The 26,196-nt window shown below is 33.8% G+C and overlaps 1 protein-coding gene across 2 annotated transcripts in view; it reads right to left on the bottom strand.

The window, feature by feature from the left end:
• The window catches only part of LOC148950013 (putative fatty acyl-CoA reductase CG5065), a 154,353-nt gene that overhangs the window by 95,619 nt on the left and 32,538 nt on the right, over positions 1-26,196 (bottom strand). For both annotated transcript variants that reach the window (XM_089092074.1, XM_089092073.1), the window contains exons 2-3: positions 23,370-23,618; positions 17,509-17,654 (exon numbers count right to left, since the gene is read on the bottom strand). In XM_089092074.1, coding sequence (XP_088948200.1) covers positions 17,509-17,654; positions 23,370-23,618 — 395 coding nt within the window. The remainder of the gene's footprint in view (positions 1-17,508; positions 17,655-23,369; positions 23,619-26,196) is intronic.

Here is a 26,196-nt window from a genome sequence, read left to right as displayed (position 1 = left end):
ATTTTAGTTGATTGAAATTCCCCTTCAAGTATTTACTGAAAGTTCCAACATTTATACTCTATTCTATTCTCGAGCTACAGGCTCATTTGAAATTGTGCATGCACATAATGTCTTTTGACTTAAATCAAATTTATCATCAATATTGTTAATGTAGTACTATGGTTGTAGTAGCAGCACTGGAAGCAGTAGTAGTGGTAGTAGTTGAAGCAATAGTCGTAGGAGTAGTGCAAAATATTACCTGTTTGTGCAATTGATCATCAATAAAAATAGAAGATTTTATTTTTTCAGAGGTTTTTTTTTTATTTCATTTTCTTCAGGTTTTTTGGTTTAAATTTTTTTTCTTCAAGGCATTTTTTTCAAGATTTTTCCTCGGGGAACCTTTAAACCATAATCAAAATTTTCGTCCGATGTAGCAATGGAATGAAATACCAGAGATTTTCCCGATGCAGTAGTGTCTTAACCACCTGTGCCAAGTAACCCTCCCTAAAACTAGTTCCTGGAAATACATTCAATGCAAATGCTATCATTTGTTTCTGGGAACTCCTAAGCGCCATATGGACAATGCGCATAGCCTGATGATTTTTGCTTTAATCAATATGATTCCCTATTCCCGTTCTCCATGAGCTATGGATTGCGTGTTTTTTATCCTCGGAAATAATTCAAATGGAAAGAGGAAAATCGACTGCTGGAAAAGGGTTTAGAGGGTTATATTTTTTTACATTTGACACACAAGTGAATGTTACATCATAAGAAGTCCATCCTTTTTCGAGCAAAACCACAGTTTGAAACGTTGATTGTATATTTTCTTCGATTTTCGAACAGCAGCGTCTTTACTTGACGCTAGTTAAAAAACGAAGTTTTTCTTGTTAAATAAATAATTCTTGCATCTTTTGAAAGAATTTTACGGGGTTTGAGAGACTGTGTTGCTTGACTCCGTGTGCTTTTTGCTTTACTTGGCACTCAATAAAAAAGCGAAAATTTTTTTAAAATAAATAATTCTTGTATATTTCAAAAGAGCTTTACGGGATTTGAGTGACTCTTTTGTCTAATTCCTTTTGGTTTTTCCTTTACTTGGCGATCATCAAAAGGAAAAGATTTTTTTAAATAAATCATTCTTGTACCTTTTAAAAGGCTTTACGGCGTTTGAGAGCCTCTGTTCTCTGATTCTGTCCGGTTTTTTCTTTACTTATCACTCATTAAAAAGCGAAGATTTTTTGTTAAATAAATTATTCTTGTATATTTTAAAAGGGCTTTACGGGGTTTAAGAAACTCTGTTGTCTGATTCCTTGTGCATTTCTTCTTCACTTGACGCTCATTATTAAGTGAAGATTTTTTGTAAATAAAATAATTTGCGTATCTTTGAAAAGGGTTTTACAGAGTTTGAGAGACTCTGTTGTCTCATTTCTTGTGGATTTTTTTTTACTTGACGCTCATTGAATAGCGAAGATTTTTTGTTAATTAAATAATTCTTGTGTCTTTTAAAGGGGCTTTACGGGGTTTGAGAAACTCTCTTGCATGACTCCGTACGATTTTTCTTTACTTGTCGCTCAATAAAAAGAGAAGATTTTTTGTTAATCAAATAATTCTTATATATTTTAAAAGGGCTTTATGGGGTTTGAGAGACTTTGTTGTCTGATTCCTTGTGCTTTTTTTCTTTACTTGACGCTGATTAAAAAGTAAGTTTTTTGTTAAATAAATAATTCTTTGATCTTTAAAATGGCTTTACGGGATTTGAGAGACTCTGTTGCCTTATTCCGTTTGTTTTTTTTCATTACTTTTTTACTCTTTACAATTGCGATTCCACCAGTTCCGATCCGAGTTCCACCAATTCTAAGATTTTTTAAAGTAAATTTGGGTTTTTTTTTTCTTGTTCATATGTTCCTACCAGAGTTGCTCGACTTTTTCCCAAAAATACCAATACAAAGCGGAATTGCCTTGTTTTTATTTCTCATCCCTTTGCTTCAACCCGGAATGTTCGACTTTTTTCCTAAGAAATAGTAATATCAAAGCAGGGACACACACACACACACACAATCACACACACACACACACACACACACACACAACCACACACTGAAAACCACAAACTAACACACTCCAACAAAAATACACGCAAGCACAAACGCAAAAACACACACGAACACAATAACAACCATAAAAACAAACCCAAAAACACTCACAACAAAGATCCAACACACACACACAAAAACCCACCTACAAACACGCCCACACTAACACTCCCACAAACCTCACACAAACACACCCACTCACACACACACCACACAATATCAAACACACCCAAAAACACATAAAAAAAAACGAAACCACACAAACACAGACACACACACACATACACAAACACACGCGTGCGCGCGCCCACAAAACACACACAAACAAACACCCACAAACACAGAGAGTCAGACACAGAGGCACAGAGACAGAGACAAAGAATCAGACACACCACACACAAAGTCGGACAAACAAACACAAAAAGACGAAAAAAGAGACAAAAAATACACACGCACAAACACACAGAGTCTGACAATAAGTTCTATTTTTTTTACTAAAAACAGCAATACCACACAAGGACAGTGTGTTTATGTTCAAGGACACACACAAACACACACACACGTGCGTGCGCACAAACACACACACAGACAAACACACACAAACGTACAAACACACAGAAACTCACAGAAAGGCTCAGAGACAGAAAGACAAAAAACAAACAGAGTTGGACAAGCAAACACACAGACACAAAAACACACAAACAAATGCACAGCGACAGACAAACAGAAGCTCAGACACAGAGGTGCAGAGAGAGAGAGAAAAAAAGATAGAGAAAGAGAGAGAGAGAGAGAGAGAGAGAGAGACACACAAACACAAACATACAGAGTCCGACACACAAAGAAATAAAGATAGACAGAGAGAAATAAAACAGACACGAGCGTGCAAACATGCAAACATACAGGAAGAGTGAGAGAGAGAGAAACAAAAACGAACAAACATACAGAGTCAGACACAAGAACAAACGAAGACAAACACAGAGGCAAAAACACACCTACAAATACACAGAGTCAAAGACAGAGGCACAGAGAGAGACAAAACACACACACACAAACAAAAACACACAAAGTTAGACAAATGAAAACACAAAGACAGACACAAAGACAAAAACACACACAAACCCACAGAGTCAGACACACAGGCTCAAAGAGAGAGGGAGAGAGAGAGAGAGAGAGAGAGAAACAAACACACAGATTCAGACAAACGAACACACTAAGACAAATATAGAGAGAAAAACACACAGAGCTAGACACACAGGAATGGAAAGAGACAGAAACACAGACACAAGCACACAGCGTCAACAAGGCAGGGACCAAAACACATAGTCAGAAACACGGGCAGGAAAAGAGAGAGATAAAAAAAATACACATAGACACACGGAGTAAGACAAACACACACACAAAGTCAGACGCAGAGACAGGCGCATAGACAGACGAAGAGACAGGTAAACAAACACTCAAACACACATGCACAGAGAGAGACATAAACACACAAAAACTCAAGAGATCCAGACACACAAACACACAGGTATAGACACAGAGAAAGGCAAACACAAAGTCAGACACACAGGCACGGAGAGAGAGAGAGACAAAAAACATAAACACAAACAAACAGAACAAGACACACAAACACACAAAGATAGACGCAGAGACACATACAAATACAGAGACGCTCTCGTTCTCTCTCTATCTCTCTCTCCCTCTCTCCCTCTCTCTCTCTCACTCTCTCTCTCCTCTCACTCGGTTTCTCTCTCTAACACTCTCTCACTCTCTCTGTGCCTTTCTGTCACACTCTGTGTGTTTGTGTGTGTTTGTTATCTGTCTCTGTATTCGTGTTTGTGTCTTAGCTTGTCTGAATCTGCGTGTGTGTGTGTGTACCTGCCTCTCTGTGCCTGTGTGTCTGACTCTTTGTGTTTCTGATATGTGTGTGTTTGTGCGTGTGTGTGTGTTTATTTGTGTGTGTTTGTGTGTCTGTGCGTGTGTGTGTCTGTGCGTGTGTGTGTCTGTGTGTTTGTCCCCGCTTTGGTATTGCTATTTTATTAGGAAAAGATTCGAACAACCCAAGTAGAAATAAAGGTTTGAGAAACGAAAAACAGAGCAATAACAAGAATTATTTATCTAGCAAAAAAACTTCGCTTTTTAATGAACGCCAATTACATAAAAAACTACACAGAATCAGACAGCAGAGTCTGTCTAACCCTATAAAGCTCTTTTAAAAGATACATAAGCTATTTATTTAACAAAACATTTCGTTTATTAATGAGCGCCAAGTAAAGAAAAAAAACACAAGGAATCAGGCAACAGAGTCTTTACAACCCTGCAAAGCTCTTTTAAAAGATACAGGAATTACTTTTTTGACAAAAAATCTTCGCTTTTTAATAATCACCAAATAAAGAAAAAAACACACAGAATCAGACAACAGAGTTCTAAAATCCTGTAAAGCTCTTTTAAAAGATACAGGAATTATTTATTTAACAAAAACTGTCTATTGAAAGTGTGTGTTAGTTTTTCTTGTATAAATATCCTTTCTCCTTCCTTTTTTTACGCGTTAAGATGCCTCCAAAAAAGCATGATTTCAAAAAAACATAAACTAAAGCATAAACATAAGATTTTAAAAAAATCATAAACTATTTATTTAACAAAAAAAATTGTTTTTTAATGATTGCCAAGTAAAGAAAAAACCACAAGGAATCAGGCAGCAGAGTCTTTCCAACCCCGAGAAGCTCTTTTAAAAGATAAAGGAATTATTTGTTCAACAAAAATCAGATTACTAGAGGTTTGGTTCTTTTAATAAAGCGTTCGACTTCAAATTGGAGTTGCTTACGCCCGACTCCTACTTGTTTTTTTCTGTCATGGTTTTCTCCCTTCAATACGATCATTTTCAGATAATTTTACTATTTTTGTAAATGCGATGCACTCATTTTTTCATGCATGTCCCAGGAAGGTATTTGGTCAAGCATTTTGATTCAATTTGATTCAATTCAATTTTTAAAAAAATTCAAATCAAATTTCTTTAGAATTATCCGAATTACAAATTATCTGGATCATTTTACACGTTTTTAGAAAAAGTATACGCATTTTTGTTTTGCTTGACGAGTCAGACAAAAATTTCAGGGAGGCTAGATTTCAGGGAGGCAAAGTTGGGCACGTCTTTGTTCCCTTCGGTAGTTTCTTGAAAATTAGTTTTCAGCACCTATTGTAGAAGAGTGTCACAACTTATCAACGACAGATCTATGTGTAATCTATATTAGGGGGTTTGACCCCCCCCCCCCCAAATGTTTTTTGACTCGTAAAATTGTAACAAAATGGATATAAACAAATTTTGTATGCTTTTTTTTTGAGGTTTTGTGAAGATACCGGCTACTATGATTATAAGCCTATAGACTTTTATTTGGATGTTACAGAGAGTGATTCTTCATATATGAACTTTCTGAATGACATTGCTTCAAATAAACAAATCGAACCCCGTGAATTTTATGATATGATCATAATAATATTATCGACTTTACAAAGAGATTTAATAAAAATGAAGTTAAAATATATTGTATAAAATTTGACCCTGACTTTGCATTCAAAGATGAATACAAGTTAAATCCTGACGAGCTGCTACCACTTATCGTTTCTGATGATTACGTATGCATAGAAGAAGAATTCTAAGGACATAGTGTTGTTGTGCATACTAATTTTATTAATTGCCAAGGCAACAGAACTTATAACTTGTTATTTTTGTACATGAAGTATTGCCGAGGGGAGAGAGACTGGTACATCGGGTGCACTGCCAAAGTACAATTTGCAAAATAAAATTGGACGATGTGAGTTGTAGCTTTATATCAATCTTAACGTTGGGAGGCAACCATTGAGGTATATTAAATATCTCATGATTTAGTTTATAAACCAAGTGTAAATCTTTAGTTGTCGTATTTCCAAGTATATTGCCAGTGTCAGTGCTCGTTTTATGTTCATATCTAATTGCCATGCCTGTCAAGCTCTTACAGAACATTGGAGTCATCAGCATGAATTGTATATAACTTGCATAATTTGAAAGATTATTGCTCGTGATCTCCAATGTTCTATTCATGTAGACACTGATTTGTCTAAATAAATTGTGTAGTACATAATTTTCAGATTAAAACCCCTCGGCTGCACTTAGTTTTTTATTCTTAGATTTTTTAACACTGATACGTAAATCTATAAATGTTGAAGACAGACCTATAAAATAGTTCTCACTGGGATAAATTTGAAAATGGATACTTTCAGAGACCGATTGTTGCGGGTAGAACTGTTCATACTAACCATGTTTTACGCTCACATCAGCATTTTCCGCATTGAAAAGGTTTTGAGATGAGTTGAGTGAAGGATTATGTTCTTTATGTGGTATACATGCCATATCTAGGAAAAGAAATCATTTTCCGATCTAACATTTTATACTTTCCTTTTCTGTTTAGATGCTTACATATGACACCTTCTGACAGTTGAACATTGCCCTCCGTTAAATTTAATCCATGTTCAGATAGGAGATTAATGAATTCATGGTCAATACATTGTTGAATATAGCTTTCCTAAACTGCAGTTTTAAATTAGCTAGGACGGAAAACAAATATTTTTTTTCATGTAGCTTATTCAGCGTCGTGATCGCGACTAATGACCTTTTTTACTATTCACAGGTAGATGTACAGTAACTTAATCATCAAAACAATCAGTGACAACAAGTAACTCTTCGGTTTGATTAAAATCCAATAAAATATACCCATAAGGTTTATTAGTAACTTGATTGTACGCGGAGAGTAAAGATTTTGTTTCTTAAGGGTAGATTTATTTTTTTGGAGTTATAAGAGAACTTAAATCGCGAACAACTCTATAGGTGAAATAGTAAGTACAATTCAAAGCAAATGTTCTCATATATTCACTCTGATGAAAAATATTATGCAGAACAACAATTACAAATATTTTTTTATGATGTTACCGGACCGTGAATAGTTGTCGCATCCCCTGAGACCATTCTTCAATAGAGTCAGCTAAATCATCAATAAGAAACCATGAGATTGGTGCAATACTGTTAAACACATCAAGTCCTCGTATGAATTTTATGCTTGTTGTAATACTCTTTATTTTGTCATAGGACTCTTGCCATGCACTACAGCAATAATAGATATTTTTCGGATTCTCTAAGCACATTTTATCAGAATTTTGAATTATTTTCGTTAAAAATGTTGTTTTGACCAACATTGATTGTCAGCAAAGAAATGACATGAATGGTGATTTAAATTGATACATACTCCACCAATGTCAAAATACAACTAAGCAAAACAAACCTCAATTTGTTGAATAAATACTCAGATAATGGAATATATATGGTTTCTTCAATTCATAAAAAAATACACTATAAACTTTGGAAAATATATTTACAATGTCAGTGGACCATTTTATAAAGCACTTAGAAAATGAGTCCCAGTCTGAGGGCCGGACGTGACCGGACTCCTCGGGAGGATGTGGCGACCAGTGGCTGGAATGTGCCGCGGTAGGTTGGTAACAAGAAAAACACTCTAAAATACCGCTTTGCGCCAATAAATAAATATATAAATATAAATATAGAAACATATGAATAGAAAATAAACACTATTGAGATGGAGATTGACAGAAAAACTGTATGGATAGAAAAACAGCTCCATTCCCCTCCCGCCAACTATAGGAATTTCTTCCGAACAAGAATTTGTCCGTTATCTATATAATCAACTCGATCTGAAGTAAGGTAATGGCCGTGTGGAAGTACTCTCACACCGTCCACGCGCACATAGAATTTGACCGATATGGTGGACATCGGATTTTTTCGACTCGAGCTGTGTATTTCGATATTTTAAAGAGCGAATAGCCATGACTTTCGCTATTGGAACTAAATTATTTTCCAAACAGTTCCTATAAACACTCATTTTGAAATTTTTTTTTATATAGTGTGAAGGCACTCCCTTGCAGACCTGTTTGGTAGCCTCATTGTGCGTTTCCACACGGTACAAATTTGAACCAGGAAACTCATCTTTGGATACCAATTCACTCCCTGTCTCAGATTCTAGCTTTAATAATTAATTTTGGGCCTGGCGCTTCACCAGCTCCGGATAAACTGACTCATCCCATTTGGGGTAGTCCATTGGGGAGCTAATATACTTACCATTTTCCAAATCATCCAACCTATTATCAGTTTTCATTTTTAAAAGGAGTGAATCAGGGTCTCCATAATACACTTGAACTTGCCCCCCGGCCAATGGAGCTTACATATATTATAATAAAACTCCAACATGTTTTTTTAATTTCCAAAATGGCGCTGCCAGCGGTAATGCTTTTATTTAAAACTATTTCTCATTTCTTTCTGCGTAAAAGGACCATACTGGAGTCTATGATCGTGAACAGTTTGAAGTTCAAATCTTCAATGATTCGGGCACATTCTTTTGGGTCGGTCACAACGTCGCAAGGACTCCTATTGTGCACAGTCTCGCACATCTTACCAAAGGCCGAATTTAAAATGAGTTTAAAGATCACTTTTTCGATCTTTGTTTACGCTTCAGATCGTTTCTTGACAAAGGTGTCAAAAAAAGTCTTCATATATGACTTTTAATCAAATTGGAGGGCTCTATGAATCTTTGTTACCTTGAAACCGTTGGCCATCATCCATCGCAAAAGAATACAACAATATTTCGTTTCGGATGAAGGGCGGGAATAAGTTTTTGTTTTGAAGGTGTCCAGTGTATACCCCATCCTGAACCAAAGATAAATTAAAGGGACTCAATGAGTTCCCAGGCACCGGTTTATTTATGCCCGAAAATACTAAGTTCTTTACCGAGTCATGAAGCTCCAAAGATATTTCACCATCAATTTCGAAAAACCATCATTTTGATCCATTCTCCTCAACATTGTGAATATTGGGGAAATTTGGAGAGGAAGGATTGTCAAGCCAATGGTAATTCCCACACGGAAAATAAAAGGAGACATTGCCGACAGTAAAGAGAGTTCATGTCCAAGAAAACCACATTTGACTTAGTCGTTGTTCTGTCAGGTTGGTTTCAAGGATACGATTCCCGTGAAAAACATACCCAGCCCGCATGGATCTCTCTACAACTAAGTGCTGATCCACGTTTGTGATCAGACCTATTTTTGCATAACTAATTTTTAGAATTAAATTCATCGCCTGATGAGGAGTTATAAAATAATATCCTAAATCCAACCCAAATTGCTTGTAAATTTTATCCGTGTTCTTACAGACAACATCCAACAACGAAAATACATTACTTGCCAGGTAAATTTTACAATAATCATACCCATTTTTACACCCTTCATTGACCCAAACTTTTTTTAGAAAATTCATAATTGGCAGTGATGCATTAATGATCGCGAAGTGAATCATAAAATTCTTCGATGGTCGGTAATTTTTCCTTGCATAGTCTGAAGGAGGAGTTGTAGTACTCTTATGGGTATATGCCCTTACACGTTACTAAATCATATATTTCATCATCTGGAAAGTGCTGTTTGAGGAGGGTTAAAGTATTAAAATCATCAATTTTCTATACTTGAATGATTTGACACAAATATTTGGGAAATAAGCTATAGGAATAAAAAAATGGATTTTATTCAAGCACGTATTATAATCTTCAATTTTTACCATTTTAATTCTAAGACTAGCAAATTCTCAGAATATTTGGGTATGATGTTATATGAAAAAGAACCATATACACATGTGCCATCTATAACTTTACCTTTCTGCAAACGTATCACCGCTGGTAATATGAATTTCAAATAATAGTTGGAATTGTTCATGTGAACCGGTAGAAAGTATTGCTGCTTAATATTTACATTACACATTTATGAGCAAGCCCCCGGAAGTTACACCCTCCGATTGAAAAGGGATCACCTAAATGATCATGACCGCGGAATTTTGTATCCCCACTACCCTCAACTATTTTTTCTTTCAAACTCGGCATATATCTTTAATTTTATTAGCCAACTCGTCTTCTGGTGATAGAATCATCGGACAATGCGTGTTGCACAGCCGTGAAATTTCCTTATTAGCTGCTTTCATAAGTGCAACCATAGCTATGCCTACACAATCTTCCTCATCTAATGTATCAACTACATCTACTAATTGCACGGTATTACTTCAGTCTCTTCGTGCGTGTGCAAAAGAGAACGCAATTGCTTTGTGTTCTTTGATACGATTTAAATTTGATGCATCACACAAATCCATGAGTGCATCTTCGATATCTAATGTCACCTAGTCACTCTGCTGAAGCGTGTTTTGGAAATTTTTGAAAGGCAAGATGGCATTGTCGCTCAAAATCATCTCTACGGTTTGGTAACCATGGTGCTTGCAGTGTCTCAAGTGATTTTTCAATTTTAATTCAGTATGGAGACCTGTAAAAACCAACTAATATGTGTAGTTGGAAAGAAGTGTTCGATTGAGTCAGGCTATTTTGCAGGCTCGTAAAGAAGCCATACCCAGTGTTTCACTGACTCAATAGACGGAGCCCTTACAGAATATAAAACACTCTTCTGATCAGTAAATTTATCCTCTTCATACTCGTTATCGTACTGCAACACTGTAACCCCTATATTTAAATTTCTCTTCCTAGAAGTGGCATATCTACCACATAAAGAATCTAATCCTTCAGTCAACTCACGTCTAAACTTTTTCAATGCAGAATATGTTGATGTTAGTGTAAAACACGTTTACTATAAACCATTTTACCCAAAAAACTGCTCTCTGAAACGTCCTATTTCAAATTTATTCTAGTTCAGATTATTTCCTAAATTCTTCAACATCAACATTTATAGATTTGTGTGTCATTGTTAAAAAATCTAAGAATGAAAATTCAAGTGCAGTCGAGGGGTTATCCTATGAAAATTATTTACTACGTAATTTATTTAGACAAATTATTGTCTACATAAATGGAACATTTTGAGCACGAGCAAATATTTTTCAAATTATGCAAGTTATATACGATTTATATTGATGACTTCAATTTCTTATAAGAAATTAAAAGGTAGGGCTACTGGTTGAGAATATAAAACGAACAATGACACTGGCAATATACTTAGAAATGCAACAACTAAAGATTTACGTTTAGTTGGTAAACAAAATCATGAGATATTTAATATACCTTAAAGGTTGCCTCCCAATGTTAAGATTGATATAAAGCTACAGCTTGCACCGTAGAACTTTATTTTGCAAAAAGTACACCCGATGTATCAGGCTCGCTCTCTACCGCAATACTTCATGTATGATAAAAAGAAGCTATTAGTGCTGTTGCCTTGGAAATTGCAAAAATTAAGAGCCTCTGGAAATAATATCAAACTGTTCGTTTCTCATGCAATCACAGATCAATGACACATTGCAACGGTTACACCTACCTACACTGATTCATCATTTATTTATGGCAAAATTTCTTCAGAACTTAATTTGACTTTTGTAAAAAGTGCTAGTGCCGTTGGATCTTGGGTAGATTCTCCAGATAAATTTGAACTGTTTGGACTTTCATCTCTTGTATGTACAGTAAATGGAATCCCACTCTAAAATGTATCCTTTGACAATTCCTATAGGAACTTATACAAATTGACAATGCAATCCCTAGATCGAAATTGACAATTATTTGAAAATGGTATAGCCGAAGAAATGTTTGCGTAAACTCATGCTATTATTGCATTGAATTTGTCCGTTATTCAAGATATGACTATTTTTCAAACGGGTACTGTACGTTTAGAGTGCACCTTTGCTAAACCATCGACGGAGAGCATAGAATTAATCTCGCTAAATCAATTTGAAACCAATTTGGAAATTACCCCTGATGGCAGGTTTCTATTAGACTTGACACAATGAACACGAATAAAATTATCGGTGTATTCGATCTGGATCCTTACATGTCCAAATTCAAATCCTATTGCATACCTTCGGATTATTTCAATTCTATTCAAAGTGTTAACAATACCCGTATCACCGTTAACAATAGCCCATCAACTGTAAAGATGCATTGACTATACATCTTTCAAACAGTAAAGAATATTGATTTTTTTTAGTCTTCCTGGCCTACTATATACGTTCTGCACGCCTCAAATAAAAACAGTTCTTGAACAAAGTGGAAGATCTATTATTCAAAATAAGAAGCAGTTACAAGATTTATCAACCAAAAGCTGTGGTTTTCATGGACTATTATATTTTGTTTTCCGATGTCGCGGATATACTTACAGTGAGTTCCTCAACTTTTAATTTGACAATCCTCTATTTAGCGACTGCCTAGTTGAAAATACTCTTTTCTACCTATAAAATATAAATTTCGGTTCCCTAAGAGTTAAATGCTTTAAAAATGTATGTAAATTTGTTTATTAATAAAATCTGTGTGTACAAAAACAAAATGTGTCCTTTTAGACTTCTTCTTCAACGTATAGTCAATTATCAGAAACGATAATTGGTAGCGGCTCGTCAGGATTTAACTTGTATTCTTCTTGTCATGCAAAGTCATTGCCATATTACAATATATTGTAACTTCATATTTGATTTAATCTCCTTGTAAACTCAGTAACACAGTTGTGATTCATATTATAAGATTGGAGCATTTCAATTTGCTTATTTGAAGCAATGGCACACAAAAAATTCTTATATGAAGAATAACTTTCAGCCAAATGAAAGTCTGCAGGCTCATAATCATAGTAGCCATTATCTTCACGGCGATGACATAAAAACCAGACTATTTTATAATTCAAATATTTTAAACGTAGACCAGGTTCTTCTTCCCAAACCAATTTAAAACCACGACGGTACCAGTCTCTTCAAAACAAACTGAAATCACGTTTAGAGTTTTTTGCAATCAGGTCAGGGTAAATATTTTCCTACTGATCACTTTATCATAGTGACAATTAGAGCACAGAAAACCTTTATATATGACAGTTACAAACCTCTTCAAGACAGGAATTCCAGTCTTTAATTTGCACAGCATGTTCTCTGTGCAATTTACATATACTGCGTAATCTATATTTTTCATTATATTCATCAGCAAAGGTACAATTCTCACAGGATGACCAGCTGCCCAATGTATTCATGCATAATGGACATGTGTAAAACATTTTTCGATGTTGACTGTCTCACGTCACAAAATTTTTCTAGACACGATTACTTGTTGTCTTATAAAAGGGCCATCTAAGTAGTAATTAAAAGTAAATCAGAATATCCTTTTGTTTTGTCTTAATTAATATATCGATAAATTGAGTAAATACATCTTGGCCACGACATAAAAGTTTCTTGCAGTATTCCAAAGATGGAAAATCAGTTCCCGTTATATCGTTAAGCATGTTTGGAGAAGCTTCCGTTGAAGCGATAACTCTAGGAAATCATCATCTAAAATTAACCACTTATATATATATATATATATATATATATATATATATATATATATATATATATATATATATATATATATATATATATATATATATATATATATATATATATATATATATATATATATATATATATATATATATATATATATATATATATATATATATATATATATATATATATATATATATATATATATATATATATATATATATATATATATATATATATATATATATATATATATATATATATATATATATATATATATATATATATATATATATATATATATATATATATATATATATATATATATATATATATATATATATATATATATATATATACATCATCATCATATATATATATATATATATACATACATATACATATACATATACATACATACATACATATATATATATATATATATATATATATATATATATATATATATATATATATATATATATATATATATATATATATATATATATATATATATATATATCCACGAGAAAAGAATATCCCGAGCCAGAGAAAAGAAAGCTGAGATCCACGTTTTTTAAGTATATATATATATATATATATATATATATATATATATATATATATATATATATATATATATATATATATATATATATATATATATATATATATATATATATAATAGCCCATCAACTGTAAAGATGCATTGACTATACATCTTTCAAACAGTAAAGAATATTGATTTTTTTTTAATCTTCTTGGCCTACTATATACGTTCTGCACGCCTCAAATAAAAACAGTTCTTGAACAAAGTGGAAGATCTATTATCCAAAATAGGAAGCAGTTACAAGATGTATCTACCAAAAGCTGTGGTTTTCATGCACTATTATATTTTGTTTTTCGATGTCGCGGACACACTTACAGTGAGTTCCTCAACTTTTAATTTGACAATCCTCTATTTAGCGACTGCCTAGTTGAAAATACTCTTTTCTACCTATAAAATATAAATTTCGGTTCCCTAAGAGTTAAATGCTTTAAAAATGTATATAAATTTGTTTATTAATAAAATCTGTGTGTACAAAAACAAAATGTGTCCTTTTAGACTTCTTCTTCAACGTATAGTCAATCATCAGAAACGATAATTGGTAGCGGCTCGTCAGGATTTAACTTGTATTCTTCTTGTCATGCAAAGTCATTGCCATATTACAATATATTGTAACTTCATATTTGATTTAATCTCCTTGTAAACTCAGTAACACAGTTGTGATTCATATTATAAGATTCGAGCATTTCAATTTGCTTATTTGAAGCAATGGCACACAAAAAATTGTCATATGAAGAATAACTTTCAGCCAAATGAAAGTCTGCATGCTCATAATCATAGTAGCCAGTATCTTCACGGCGATGACATAAAAACCAGACTCTTTTATAATTCAAATATTTTAAACGTAGACCAGGTTCTTCTTCCCAAACCAATTTAAAACCACGACGGTACCAGTCTCTTCAAAACAAACTGAAATCACGTTTAGAGTTTTTTTTGCAATCAGGTCAGGGTAAATATTTTTCCTACTGATCACTTTATCATAGTGACAATTAGAGCACAGAAAACCTTTATGTATGACAGTTACAAACCTCTTCAAGACAGGAATTCCAGTCTTTAATTTGCACAGCATGTTCTCTGTGCAATTTACATATACTGCGTAATCTATATTTTTCATTATAGTCATCAGCAAAGGTACAATTCTCACAGGATGACCAGCTGCCCAATGTATTCATGCATAATGGACATGTGTAAAACATTTTTCGATGTTGACTGTCTCACGTCACAAAATTTTTCTAGACACGATTACTTGTTGTCTTATAAAAGGGCCATCTAAGTAGTAATTAAAAGTAAATCAGAATATCCTTTTGTTTTGTCTTAATTAATATATCGATAAATTGAGTAAATACATCTTGGCCACGACATAAAAGCTTCTTGCAGTTGTCCAAAGATGGAAAATCAGTTCCCGTTATATCGTTAAGCATGTTTGGAGAAGCTTCCGTTGAAGCGATAACTCTAGGAAATCATCATCTAAAATTAACCACTTTTCCAATTTTACTAGATTCCGCAAAAAAATTTTTATCAAATCCAGCCATTTTTAGTCCTGACACCACCAGAGACCTGACCAGAGGATGAGCTGCTTTTTGCTTAGCCCTAGACAGTTGGCTAAAAAGAAGAATGTTTGACAATCTTTCTTCCTTCGTCTGCAGAACTTGTCGTAGCCTTCTCAACGTTTCTTTCATTATAGCCCTTGAAGGCAGGATTATATCACTTGTTTTGTGCAGCCTATTGTTTGAAATGCGGTCAGTCAGTCGAGTATACAAAACAAATCCGTAGGCAATATCCCTGGAAAACATTTAGTATATCTTCTTCTGTTCCTTGGAGTGCCCATGTTTCAAAATCGTATCCAGTTGGTGTATTGACATATCTGTATTTCCCGGTTGCAGCGGTAGCTAGCAACCTAGTAAGAGACGATCACGACCAATGTTAAGAAGTATAATAACCCATAACTCCTAAAAATAGAGTTAGATCAAAACAAAAAGTATAGTATTAGAACCGCCTTGTCCGAAACCTCTATATATGAAACTTTCTAGCCCTTGGCTTTTACAGCAAGAGAAACATCTTGGCTCGAAAATAAAAAAAATTGAAGCTACTATATTATATTTTTTCTTTTTCTATTCCACATATAGCTTGGCACTGGAACATCGTAGAGACTTTTTCAACGGCTCCCTTTAAATAAAATTGCTAGATCTAGTGCAATTTGTAATTAAAAAACTACTTTTTAAATAAAATCCATTTTTCACTAGAAACTTCATTTTTATGGCCAATCTTGATGAATGCCAACTATCATAACCACTAGTATGCTTACCATTGTACCATAGGAGACTTATGAAAAATTACAAAAAGACGATCTTTGGAATAACAAACCGTTGTATACATTGGACTTAAGTAGCTACTTTATTGTTTGAGGTTCGTCTATAACTATTTCAAAGAAAAAAAAGCCGTAGGTTTTTTCCTGTTAGTAATCATGGTGATTTTGTTAATTACAGTAAATTTTATATAGGGGTTTCGGATATACGTAAAGGATCGATTATAAATGGTATCAGTCAAGAAAATCACATAAAGTAACGCTATTAACAGTTATATTAAAGAACATACTGTTGACCATATCTGGTTTGTAGCAGTAGCTTGCAACGTAGTAAGGGACGATCACGTCCCATAGTAAAAAATGAAATAGCCAATAACTGCTAAAACTAGAATCAGATCAAAAGACAAATTACACTATTAGAACCACACTGTCCAATACCACTATATGGGAAACTAACTGTCCAATGACTTGAAAAACAAGGAAAATATATTGGTTTGAAAATCAAGAAAAGTGGCTGAAACCACAATATTCCTCATCGACAGCAGATTTGTTTTTTTGTTTTTATTTTCATTTTTAAGTGTGACATTAAGTGTTACAATTAGTTACTTTATAATTCTTAACGTATTAGTTACTTTATAATTGTTACTTTAAGTGTTATATTAAGGAACAAACTGTAGCCCATAGTAACTGAAATAATAATCCGGGTTGCAGCGGTAGCTAGTAACCTCGTAAGAGACGATCACGTCCAATAGTAAAAACTTAAATAACTCATAACTCATAAAAATAGAGTCAGATCAAAACAAGAAGTGCACTATTAGAAATGCCTTGTTCGAAACCCCAATACAACAAACTTACTGTCCCTTGGCTTGAACAGCAAGGAAAATATATTTGCTTGAAAATCAAGAAAAGTGGCTGAAACCATGATATTTTGCATATACGGCATCTTTTTTTTTCTTTTTCATATAAAGAATCCATATATAGAAGCCTGGTGCGTGCCGGGTTCCAGGGCCCGGCGGTGAAGCCGGTACTTTCAATATATCCTACATGGTCTAGTGGTTAGGATAGCTGGCTCTCACCCAGTTGACAAGAGTTTCATTCCCGGTAACTAATATAGCATCATATCAAATACAAACTGTGTAGATGCGAGAAAAAGAGGAGCAATCACCTTTTTGTAATAGAATTTGCGGCCTGGTCATCCTGCCAATCAAGCGTGGATATTAAATTATCAACATCGCAGAGAGGCTCATAAATGGTTTCATCCAACTCTGATCGTAAAGAATTTACATAAGCAGTTGAAACATGTACCAAAACCTGAAAGATTTTCTATGTAAGTATAACCAGAAAGCAATAAGTAGGCTGAAACCCATGCCACATGCAAAATGTAAAAATATACATAAATATAGAAATAAACAGAACAATAGTGGCCATAATAGAAATATACATGTTGTATATAATATACAAGAAACAAGAATGAGGAAACACATTGCGCATTATATATATATATATATATATATATATATATATATACACACACACACACACACACACACACACACACACACACACACACACACACACACACACACACACACACACACACACACACACACACACACACACACACACACACACACACACACACACACACACACACACACACACACACACACACACACACACACACACACACACACACACACACACACACACACACACACACACACACACACACACACACACACACACGTATATATATATATATATATAGTATATATATATATATATATATATATATATATATATATATATATATATATATATATATATATATATATATATATATATATATATATATATATATATATATATATATATATATATATATATATATATATATATATATATATATATATATATATATATATATATATATATATATATATACTTTTATACTAAGCCATCAAATGTGACAAAACCAATCAGAGCAGCAAAAGCAAAGGGCATTGAAACGTTGTCTGAAGTTTTGAAATCTAAAATGAAGAAGAAAGAAATATTGCATTTCATAATCATAGTGACGATGATTGGGTCTGGGAAAGCTAATAATACAAAAGCTAAGAATAAAGACGTTCGACATTTCATTAGACCTCCAGGCGACCAAATAACTATAAATGAAGACATTGGAGTTGATAAGGACGTTAATGCAAAACATTATCCTGCACCAGCTTCTGTTTTAAGAAACCAAGGATTTGACTATACTTTTGTTTAAATGACAAAAGAAAAGTCACGGCAAATTTAAAGGTCCAATCAAAGAAAAAGCAGTAAATAAGGACGTTCAACATTTTATAGGAGTTCCTAGCGATGAAATAGTTATAATTATAGATATTGAACATTATAAGGACCTTCATGAAGAAACAATCAATAGATCAAAGAGCCAATCAAGAAGCTGAGGAATCAAAAGGTGCCTGGCACAGATTCTATCCCGGCAGAAGTCTACAAAGCTGCTTCTATTCTCGCTGAGAAACTACTAAAGCTATTTTGCTCAATCTGGTCTCAGGAACGGTTTTCCCAGGAAGGGTGTGACTCAGTATTACTGCCTGTCTTCAAGAAAGTCCGCACTGAATCCAAAAATTACTCAGGGATCACACCTATGAGCATTGCGGTAAAGATCTTTGTAATGATTCTGCTTAACCGAGTCCGCAAAGTCCACAACGAAAGAACCCGCTCCGACCAATCTGGTTTCCGGCCCGGCATGGGCTGTATTGACCAACTCTTCATATTAAGAAAGATTTTTGAACATAGAGCCAAAAATCAACAAATCACCGTCGTTGTCTTCGTTGACTTCATTATCGCGTTCGATTTAGTCATCCGGGGAGGAATTTGGATGGCAATGGAAGAGGACTGTGTCCCACTTAAGATCATACGACTCATTCAGGCTTACTATTAACACACACGAGCCTGCGCCAATGTGAACGGAGAACTTTCTTCACTATTTTATATCGACTTCGGTGTGAGGTAAGGTTGTGTATTCTTTCCCGAACTATTCAATTGTGTCGTCGATTGGGTAATGAAAAAAGCAATGCTAAACTTCGAAGGAGTCAAGGTTAGCCCTGATGTCAGTATCACCGATCTGGATTATGCCGATGATGTTGCCCTTCTTGGCAAATCCGTTGGCGAAGCCCAGAAAATGCTTCTGAAAGTCTCCAAAGCTGCCACCCTAGCGGGGATCAAGATAAATATTGACAAGACTAAAGCTATGCCTACTGCCCCGGATATAAATTCTACCCTTATAACCCTTAACCATAGGCAGATTGAAATTGTCAATAAATTCAAGTATCTCGGATCATACATTAACATTAACGGCGGATGTAGCGAAGGAATCCAATGCCACATTGCATCAGCTTCCGCTGTCTTTGCATAGCTGTGGAAGCCGTTATGGAAAATTCTTATTTACGATGCCCTTGTCCGATCAGTCTTACTGTACGACTGTGAGACGTGGCCCTTAAAAGTCACAGAGGTTCACACCCTCAACACTTTTGAACACAGATGCCTGAGAAGCATATTGGGGTTGCGACTCAGCGACCTAATCTTAAATAGGATCATCCGCCAACGATGTGACCAGAAGTATGACATCACATATATCATTCGACGCCACTGCCTGTCCTGGTTCGGCCAAGTTTGCTGAAGACCAGCCGAGACTTTCACAAATCAAAGCCTACGCTGGAAACCAGCGCCTGATTGGAGTAAACGACATGGAGGACAAATCAAAACTTGGCTTAACACAGTCAAATCTGACCTCAAGCAAATTGGCGATTTCCGGTGACTTGTTCGCAGATGGGACCCTTCATGGCTTGAAATAATCGCCACATTAACCCAAGACCGTAACCTGTTTGATTCAACAGTCTGCCAGATCATGTCACGAGGGAGAGCTACATAGCTTGTGTCCTGATCCCAGAAAGTAAGTAGGTAAGTTCATGAAGGACCTGATACTACATAGAATGCTGTTGACTTTAATTAAAATTGTTAGTGAAGGAGTAGCAATAGCTAAGGACATTGATAATTCAATGGACGTTATCAAAAGATGTAATTTTACACGCAACTCTGAAGAAGAGCTGGTAAAAAAAACATCCACAAGCGAAAGACGTGGAGATCGGGCCAGCAGTTACCAAAACAGTAAGAAAACAAAGTTGTAACTTTAAAACGGCGCTACTTCTAATTTCAGCTTCATTAGCTTAAATAAAATGCAAACAAAAAGACGTGATTTGACAGACAGTGGTTGAAAATGATAGTTTGTATGAAGAACAAGAAGAAATTTTGTCCAACAGCCATCCCCCCTACAAAGTATATATATATATATATATATATATATATATATATATATATATATATATATATATATATATATATATATATATATATATATATATATATATATATATATATATATATATATATATATATATATATGTTCGCCAGTGGAGAGAAAAGAAAAGACAAATGTAAAACAACGTGGATATTTCGCCTGTATCCGAACAAGGCGTCTTCAGCACGAAAGAAACACAAGAAGAACAGGATAAAAAAAAACAAGATAAAACTAAAAACCAATAAAACCACCACCAAAAATAAAATGTACAATTGGCGCAAACTGATCCAGTTACTCTGGTGTCCTCACTGAAGTAACTCTACAATAATAGCATCTTTTCCCTACGTGGATCAGTTTGCGCCACTTGTACAATTTTTTTTTTTTTTGGTGGTGGTTTTATTGGTTTTTAGTTTTATCTTGGTTTTTTTTTTATATCTTTTCCATAATGAAACCTAATTTTACGCAAGGTAAAATTGTATGTTTAGCTCGAGTCTACTTAGGACTCCCTACGGCACGATAGAAATTTAATCCGTTAAACTGCATAACGTGACGCTAAATCTGAAGTTGGTTTTGTGTGAAAAGTTGTTCGACATAGTGTGGTAGTAGTAGTATAACCATGCCACATGATAGTCACATCTATCGATAAAGAAAGCCAAATATTATGAATGACATGGCAATTTTCTTGATTTTAGCGTCACACCTATATTTAAAATACAAAACATAAAAATGCAAAAAATAGTTTAAAGAATTTGCACCAACAGTAATTTGTGTCTAATTGTTATCTACTAATGTGTAATTTTGATTTTATTGACAAGTGTTTCTATAATGTGGCCCAGGGAAAAGTATGCCACAGTTAGTTGATACTATAATTTTATGATTTTTTCCAATCAATTTGCGCGCGATAGATGGTAAATTGCTTTGGAGTTGTCCGGTAAAAAACAAATGTAATTTTTATGTAGAAGAAAATACTTTTGAGCATTATATATGTTACCGTAAAAGACCGAAATTGGAGAATATCAACATCCACCGTTGAATGTCTGAAAATTCTTCTTTTTCTTTTCTCCTTGGATTTAGTCAGCTTTGCCAGTCTCGAATTCGTTTATTTCAGTTAAATCACATTTGCAGATATATTGTGAATACTGTAAGTTATTATTCGTAAGGTTAATGTGTAGTTAGAAAACTTCTGAAATAAGTTTTGTGGGTACGAAGTAATTGTCAAGCTCTGTATCCAGATTGGTTTCGTTTTTACCTGTATTAAGATCCTCTACTGTTTACTGAGGTTAATGAGCATTCATGAAACAGTAAATTATTTTAAAAATTTTCATATAAAATATTAATTTACTGTTCATTTTTGGATATAAAAGATTGCATATCATCTTTCTTAAGTTCATGGAATTGAAATTCTAAAATTATAAGCATCACAATCAAAAACTTTTGGAAAAAACAAAAAAATGGTACTTCTGACTGGAAGCCAAGACTTCCCGGATTATTTTCCAAACCTTCATGAGAGATACTGAAGCTTTGTTTGGATTGCCGAAGAAACAATTTGAAGTTCTACAAACTGAAAAAAAAGTTAAACGTTAAAGCTAGGGTGTATGACTTAAACAAAATGTGGGAATTACCAGAACTTAGAAATAGACAAAGTTGCATAAAATTTTTTTTCTGGATAACAAATGTAAGCACCTGATCTTAGAGGATCAAAATACGTTTATCAGTGCTTTAAAAAAAAACTCTACGATATCTATAAAAAATTCACCTAAGGGATGACAAGAATATCGATACACTATGACAATTTTAGCAAATATTTTATAGTGCAATGTTCTTCTTATATTGTCCAAGATATAAAATTAAGTTCCATCAGAACTCAAACTTGTTTAATTCCTCAGAAGTTGATTTTCGAAGCCAGGACATTTTATTTAGACAAAATATAGGGAATTGTCTTTGTGTAAAAAAAGGATATAAAAAATCTGATATAAAAATCAAGGATCTATAAAAGCTTGATACGTCTTGACAACTTAATAAATCATTTATAAGTGAATGAAGCAACTTTGTATATGATAAATTTCAAGCTGTCTTGATTGCTCTCCGTCATGTTACTCGAATACATAAATGCAGAGATAATTTAACAGTCTGCAGGGTTTCGACATGAAATTGTTTTGAAAAAGTTTACTTTCCCAGCTAGGATAGTTTTCATTTAACGCCATGTGCAACATAAAAATAAAAACGGATTTAATTTTGGAAAACTACTGAAAATTTTGAAAACTTCAGTGGAGCTTTCCAATCCCGTTTTACGATTCCCACACCCTGTAAAATTTTGAGTCTGCATTTTTTACCGTTTTGGAGCTTCAAACAGCTGATATTGATGGGAAAAGAAGTGAAAGCAATATTATTGTTCCGCAACACAATGTCAGTGTAATAACTTATTCACAATCCAGATTATGCATTTAAAAGCCAGTGCTCCATAAGAAAAGACCTCTCATCACCATGTTTTACAAATTTATACCAATGGTGGGGTCAGCTAAGGGGGATTAACTCTTCCCCCTGTTAAATTTTTGTATACTCCAATAAAGACATTTCTTAATAGTAATTTTTTAGCCCAAAACTTAATAAGATTAGAGCCTTCCTTATATACACTAAGTACTAGAAGATATTATAGACCTTCTTACCTCCAGATTTCCCAACTTCTTACAAACTGCAAGCATTCGCTTTACTCCTTTAACGTTCAGCTCAACAGCGCTCTTCAGTGGCTCATCAAAGCGCACTATGGCAGCACAATGAAAGGCAACTGATACGGTTTCAGACATCATTTGCAAATCTTGGGGAGATATTCCGAGTTCACCTCTGGATATATCTCCAGAAACTGGAACAACTTTACTGAAAAATTCTGGATGGTTTTGTCGAATATTGTCAAAGGCCTGAAAAATACATGATCTAATAATATTCCAGTAAAATATACGTCGTTATATAAATAACATTTTTCAGCATAGAATTGTATGCAAAGCTTTAAAAAGAATGTAAATATATTAATCTTTTAAACCCCAAATACACTGATAAGCAGATAAATATGCATAGTTTTTGTTTCATTTGAATGGTAGAGATTTTCATTGAATGGTAGGGTCTTCTGCTTCACTTTCTGGAGTAGACAAGCATCCAAAGAATTGTTCATGTCGAGATCATATTTCAATGAATCTACACATTTAAATATAAATATGCTAAAATAATTTTTTTTTAATTTCAAAATTCATAGAAAAAAAAGCTTACCATCCTGGCAAAAGAAAACAGTTGATAAGAAAAATTGTACCTACAAGACAAAAGATAGCGAGATCCACAAAAAAGTTAGAAGCAATGGAGGCAATAATACCACTGGGCCCATAGCCACTACTCTTTTCTTCTTTAAAAGTTTAACGGAAGAGTCGTTTCTGAAAGGTGTTTTATCAGGCTCAAAAAGATTTTCTGTTATAATAAAGAGACCAGAGCCACCACTCTCTTTTGTAGTTTAACGGTGAGTTCATTTTGACAAGTGTTTAACTAGCCCGCTCAAAATTTCCCTTTGAAAGAAGCAGCCAGATATGGGTTGTAGTAAATTTAGTCTTAGGAGCCCCTCGAAGTTTCTAACAGGTGTTGCAGTGCTCTAAAACAGGTTTCCTAAGGAAATTTGAAATCATTTTGTTGTATCTGCATGAATAAAAGTGCCTAAGGCAATACTACCAATCAATATATTGTTTGTCATTTTGTAACCTTAGCTCAATATGGTGGAATTTTAGTTACATTTTATAACGGGAAGTAGAGCTCAAAAAATTAACATGTGGAAATAGTTTTTCACCTAATTTTATTTGAAAAACATATTTTTCTATTGAAGATGAGTGATTTTACACTATTAGACGTTGATGGTGGGGTTAGAAGTGATACAAAAATAAGAGTCCTCAACTTTGAAGTAGAAACTGCACGGTGTTGTCAGCTAACCCTCGAGTGGGATGAGATGTTTACAAGATATGTGATATCACTGAGGAAATTCAAGTTGGAGGAATAGTTATATTTTGCTGTAAAAATGAATAGAATGCATATACCTAGACTACAAGATAGAATAAATGCAATATTGAAGTATATTGACGACAATGACTTGAATCAGCATGTTAAAAAAGAATGAGATTTACATGTTACATGTTATTAAAGTTTTGAAAAGAAAGCATTTCTACATCAAAGAATAATTTTTCGTTTGATATTTTAGCTAATTTTCGTCGTTCACAACTCCAACCTCTCCCCCTGGAGAATCGATAGACAATCGTCTTAGGTAGGTACTACAAATAAAAAATTATTCTTTCTTGGAGAGCTAGTTAGTTTGTAAAAAGCAGTGTGAGAGTCAATAGTGAAAAATATACTACATGTGTCAACTATATTTATAGACATTTGGCAGCTGGTCATACTTTGAGAACTGCTTTATTCCATATAAATTTGACGAAAAGTGCAGATTTTGTAATCCTTTTTAACTACACCGAAAATATGCACTTCAAATTAAAGATTTTAACTCCTGTATTGAAGAAGTTTGTGACTCTCACACTAGAGGATCCTAAATTTCAATTGTCACTATGATAACTGAGATTAGGGGGAAAATAACCACTCAGGTATGTTTGTGAAAGACAATAAAAGAGATTTTAGTTTATTTCTAAGAGACTAATTCGTCTTGATTTTAGATCCTTTTGGGAGGAAGAACCTACTGCACGCTTCAATTAATGAAATAATAAGAGAATATTGTTTCAACGTCATCATTTTAAAAACAATGGATATTATGATTATAAAGTTACTGCTCTTTATTTAGCAGTTAAGGGGAGTGATTCTTCGTTTGAGATTTTTCTATGTGATATTGTGTTAGTTAAGCAAATTGAAACACGTGAGTTTTGCAACATGAATGAAAAAATTATCATTGACTTAAGAATGATATACAATAAGAGTCAATATGCATTTTATTGTAGGAAATGTGACCCTGAATTTTTGCTACAAGATCAATACGAGGTGAGTCCAAATAACCTGCTGCCACAGGTTTTATGGATGATGATGAACATTCAAATGTAGAAAAAGAAATCAAAAAAAAAATTCAAGAAAACTAAAAAGACATTTTTTGTACATACATTTGTATTAATATACAAATTTACAGACATTATCAGACCATTTTATTCTTAGGAGGTTTAAATCAATATTATACAAGTATGAATGTGTGTTTTCTACTATGAAGTCATTCAGACGAGGGTTATCCGCATAACTGTTTAGAAATTCATTCTAAGTGTAGCCACGACTTCGGAAAACAAAATAAAATAATGCTTGAAAGCCACAGCTTTTTGTCGACGAATTTTGAAAATCATAGAAGAAGAATTTGTGTTTTGGACTAACAGTTTTCTTTATTTGTTTCTTTTGTTTCTTCGTGTTCTTGTTCTATAACGATAGCTACAGAGAGGTCTTTTGATTTTGTCCTGAGTAGAGACTAATGAGTGGTGAGGT

The sequence above is a fragment of the Artemia sp. Qi Xiang Cuo genome, chromosome 7, assembly GCF_049724085.1.
Source record: "Artemia sp. Qi Xiang Cuo chromosome 7, ASM4972408v1, whole genome shotgun sequence".
Taxonomy (NCBI): Eukaryota; Metazoa; Arthropoda; class Branchiopoda; order Anostraca; family Artemiidae; genus Artemia; species Artemia sp. Qi Xiang Cuo.
This window is presented reverse-complemented; position numbering and strand designations above follow the sequence as displayed.